Source organism: Rhopalosiphum padi, chromosome 1, assembly GCF_020882245.1.
Source record: "Rhopalosiphum padi isolate XX-2018 chromosome 1, ASM2088224v1, whole genome shotgun sequence".
In the NCBI taxonomy this organism is placed as follows: domain Eukaryota; kingdom Metazoa; phylum Arthropoda; class Insecta; order Hemiptera; family Aphididae; genus Rhopalosiphum; species Rhopalosiphum padi.
Genome location: NC_083597.1, coordinates 75,754,464 through 75,758,454, shown reverse-complemented (window position 1 = coordinate 75,758,454; position 3,991 = coordinate 75,754,464). Strand labels below are relative to the sequence as shown.

Genomic DNA, 3,991 nt, shown 5'->3' with positions numbered 1-3,991 from the left:
TTAATTTTAAATCATTGATTGTTAGAATCAGATAAGAGTAGATAAACATAAATGATAAATTGTTTTTTAAAACATGGATTAAACAATACACGTCTTATCTTATCAATCTTAAAACGCGCATTTAAACTTTTAAATAAGAATGTTGATTAAAAAAAAATATTAAATTCAACTACAATAATTTTTATTGAGTTATTTGAGTTTTTCTTAAAAAATGTAATCGAATATTGCGTGATATATTTGTGCTATTTCATAATTATTGTTATATTACTAATTTTTCTTATAACAACCAAAAACTTTTCATAAAAAAATATAAAATACGTTTTTAAACTGATAAACAACTTTCTAGTACTAATAGGAATTAGTAAAGTGAAAGTAGATATTTCATTTTATACCTGTGGGCTGTGGCACTGTGTGTAGGTGTAATTATTGTTATGTAACAGGTGTCTGGTACAAAGTCTATTTTTTTAGCTTTTACTTTTATCTCATGTTACCAAAATCTTAACATAATATTATATTACTATTATAGTATTATACATACATACATCATATACTTCAATTGTATTTTATTATATCCAATTATTTTCTCACATTTATTGTTTAATGTGAATTGTAATAAAACTTATATCTAACATCCATATGGCAACAAAAAGCTCACAAAATGTTACTGGATATGTGGTGTTTATTTCGCTATTATTTGATTTACTGGCATTTACCATGATATTACCACTTTTTCCATCATTACTTGACTATTATAAACAAAATGACTCTGGAGGATTGTACCAATGGCTGGAACAACATATAAGTGTCTTTCAAAAAACTATTGGTGTACCAGATAAATTTAATGGAGTTTTATTTGGCGGTAAGTAATGCGATTAAATTTAAAATCACAATTTTAAACCAACATAAAATCGCATCATATAGGTATATTGGGTTCATTGTTTTCATTTTTACAATTTGCTTCTTCGCCTATTCTTGGTGGAATAAGTGATGTTTATGGTCGCAAGCCAGTGATGATTATATGTTTGGTAAGTTTCATTTTCATGTATTGATCTTATAATATTTTATATACATATTTATACTTAAAATAATACATATTTTAGGTAGGTATTTTATCTTCTTACATAATTTGGTCAAAAGCAACAACATTTTCTTTATTTGTTTGGTCACGTATTATTGGTGGTCTTAGTAAAGGCAATGTTAGTTTATCAATGGCTATTGTTACAGATGTATATGTACCAGAAAAACGTGGAAGAGGAATGGTAAATACATTTTTTCAGTTATTAATAATTTTCTATAAAACTTTTTAAGTTTTAAAAATAAATATGTATGAACTTCATCTTTAGCTTAAATGATAACAGTTAAATAAGTTACAAATTGTGATGATATATATATCTTAATAATATATTATTTTTACATTTTATTTTCAAAAAAAATGTATGAAATATTTTAATAAAATGCTATTATATACATCATTATAACAATTTTGTAAGAAACTAATGATTCTGCATAATGATAGAATCAATAACTAATAAGTAAATTTCAAAAATAATATAAATTTATAGAATTTTAATTAGATGTTCGCGTATTATAAATTGCATGTTTCAAAAGATATATTAATATATTATTATAAATATAAAATGAAAATCACTTTTATTTTTGTTTAATTTTTACTTTGTTAGGCAATGATTGGAATAGCATTTTCAGTGGGATTTGTATTTGGTCCTATGATAGGAGCAGCGTATGCTAAATGGTCTCATGGTCAAGAAGGGGTCTGGTTCGTTCAACCTGCTTTACTTGCAGTTGTTTTGACTATTGTTAATATAATTTTCATAACATTCGCGTTTAACGAATCACTTCCAAAAGTAATATATTCTTTTATCATGTTTTAATTTGAAATGGTTTTTTAAAATTGTTGAATATATTGTTTTCTAGAAAAATAGAGCTTCTTCAGTTGCTGGAAAATTATCAGAAGCATTTACTTACATTAATGTAATAGATTTATTCAAATTTAAACTTTTAGATGGTGTTGTTCCATTTGAAGGTAATAGTTAATAACTTAATAACTGCCATTAAGTTATTCATTTGCACTCATAGATATTTAGGTATATGTATTTATTTTGTTTTTTAATTTTTAGATATTAAGAAGTTACGCACTTTGGGTACTGTCTATTTTACATATTTATTCCTATATTCCGGTTTAGAATTTACATTAACATTTTTAACACATAACAAATTTGGATATACATCAATGCAACAAGGTTGGATGTTTTTTGGTATTGGTATCACGATGGCTATTTTACAGGGTGGATGGGTCCGACGAATACCTCCAGCACGTACAGCTAAAACTGCTACTTTGGTAACATTTTAAATTTTAATTAACTATCAATTTTAAATATTTTTAGAAAATATTATTTTTTGTTGTAGGGACTTTTACTGATAGCTCCATCGTTCATATGTGTTGGAATGGCTGAATCTCCTCCTCTTTTTATTTTTGGTTTATTTCTTTATGCTGTTTGTAAGAAATAAATTATATATCTTCAGATGATTTAACTTTTTAATAAAATACATTTTATTTTTTAGCCACTTCTATTGTCGTTCCGTGTATGACTACATTAGCTTCACATTATGGATCTAATGCTCATAAAGGCAAAGCTATGGGTACATTCCGTTCTTTAGGTGCTTTAGCTAGAGCTGTTGGACCAGTTTTTGCTTCAATATGTTAGTTTTTATCATTTTTAAGTACTTTTTAATTTAAGTTATACTTAATTTTAATTATTTATTTGTATTTTAGTATATTGGTCTGTTGGCCCAAGGATTACATATTGCATTGGCGGCATTTTATTATTGCAACCCTGGTTTTTGTTAAGAAAAACATTGAAGAACACTAAAGAAAAAATATAATTTTTATATTTGTTATATTATTGTTTTTTACTTTATTTTAAGTAAATTTATTTAAGTATTTATATATTTTGTAAAATGTGTGCAAATCATGGCTGTATTAATATTATTCCCATTTTGGAAATATTAATTTTTTATGAAAAATGCTACCATAAATATTTTAAATCAAGATAAGATCATTATTAAAAACAATTGTATCATTTACTTTTTAGTTAATAAATATTTGTTATTGAACCAAAGACTAAAAAACAATAGTGGCATATATAAATGATTTATACAAAACTTATTGAATTAAATCTGTTTAATTTTACTTACTTGGTTTTAAGATTTTATAAGCATAATTTTGAAGTTTGAACTGAATAGTAATATTTATTATTTATATTATCCTTTATAATGTTTCTACAAATCAAATTAATAGTATAATGAACATTAAAATAATAATCAATTACAAATTTTAAAAATAAAACTTGTTTTCTCTAAATTTTTTATTTTAATTTGGTATTTACGGTAAAGAGAAATGTAAAATTACCTATTATAGAATTTAAAGATAAGAACATTGTCTAGAGCATCTCTATATCTAGAGTTTTATTATATTTTTATTTTAAAGCGAGTTATGAGTATTTTAAAATTGTAAATTGTTTATACATCTTAAAAAACTCATAACTCGCTTTAAAATAAAAATATAATAAAACACTTAAAAGATGCCCTAGATAATGTTCTTAACTTTAAATTCTATAATAGGTCATTTCACTCTAATTTGAGAAATTAATATGGTTATTGTCGTTTTTGTGGACGTAAAATTTGCTATGTTGCCCGTGGGTTAGAGAGAGAGATAACAAATACTACGCTGGCATCCTCTTAAAGACCCTTTCCAGCATTTCCACTCAAAATAGATTTTTGTATACAATGATATCGTTGAATTCAAATTTAACAGACTTATAGGCTATAATAGTAACCCACTCGAACCTAATACAGGCATACAGTTACTTACCTATCTTTATTTTATTATTGAATATTAAACCATTGATACGTATATATTTAATCAATGATTAAACTTATTTATTTAAATATCTAATATAAATTAAAAATATTA

General features: G+C 24.4%; 1 protein-coding gene across 1 annotated transcript; it reads left to right on the top strand.

The window, feature by feature from the left end:
• Positions 1 to 198: 198 nt before the first annotated feature.
• Positions 199 to 3,212, top strand: LOC132917587 (major facilitator superfamily domain-containing protein 10). The gene is made up of 9 exons (XM_060978389.1): positions 199 to 859; positions 922 to 1,025; positions 1,101 to 1,259; positions 1,680 to 1,862; positions 1,933 to 2,041; positions 2,136 to 2,356; positions 2,425 to 2,515; positions 2,581 to 2,718; positions 2,792 to 3,212. The coding sequence occupies exons 1-9, from the start codon at positions 637 to 639 to the stop codon at positions 2,899 to 2,901; spliced, it is 1,338 nt and encodes a 445-aa protein (XP_060834372.1). The 5' UTR covers positions 199 to 636; the 3' UTR covers positions 2,902 to 3,212.
• Positions 3,213 to 3,991: the final 779 nt, after the last annotated feature.

Excerpts from the sequence above, each read along its gene's own strand:
- LOC132917587 (XM_060978389.1), top strand. The coding sequence starts at position 637 with ATGGCAACAAAAAGCTCACAAAATGTTACTGGATATGTGGTGTTTATT. Across the intron at positions 2,516-2,580 it reads TTTATTTCTTTATGCTGTTT|CCACTTCTATTGTCGTTCCG; the intron begins GTAAGAAATAAA and ends TTTATTTTTTAG. Across the intron at positions 2,719-2,791 it reads ACCAGTTTTTGCTTCAATAT|TATATTGGTCTGTTGGCCCA; the intron begins GTTAGTTTTTAT and ends TTTGTATTTTAG.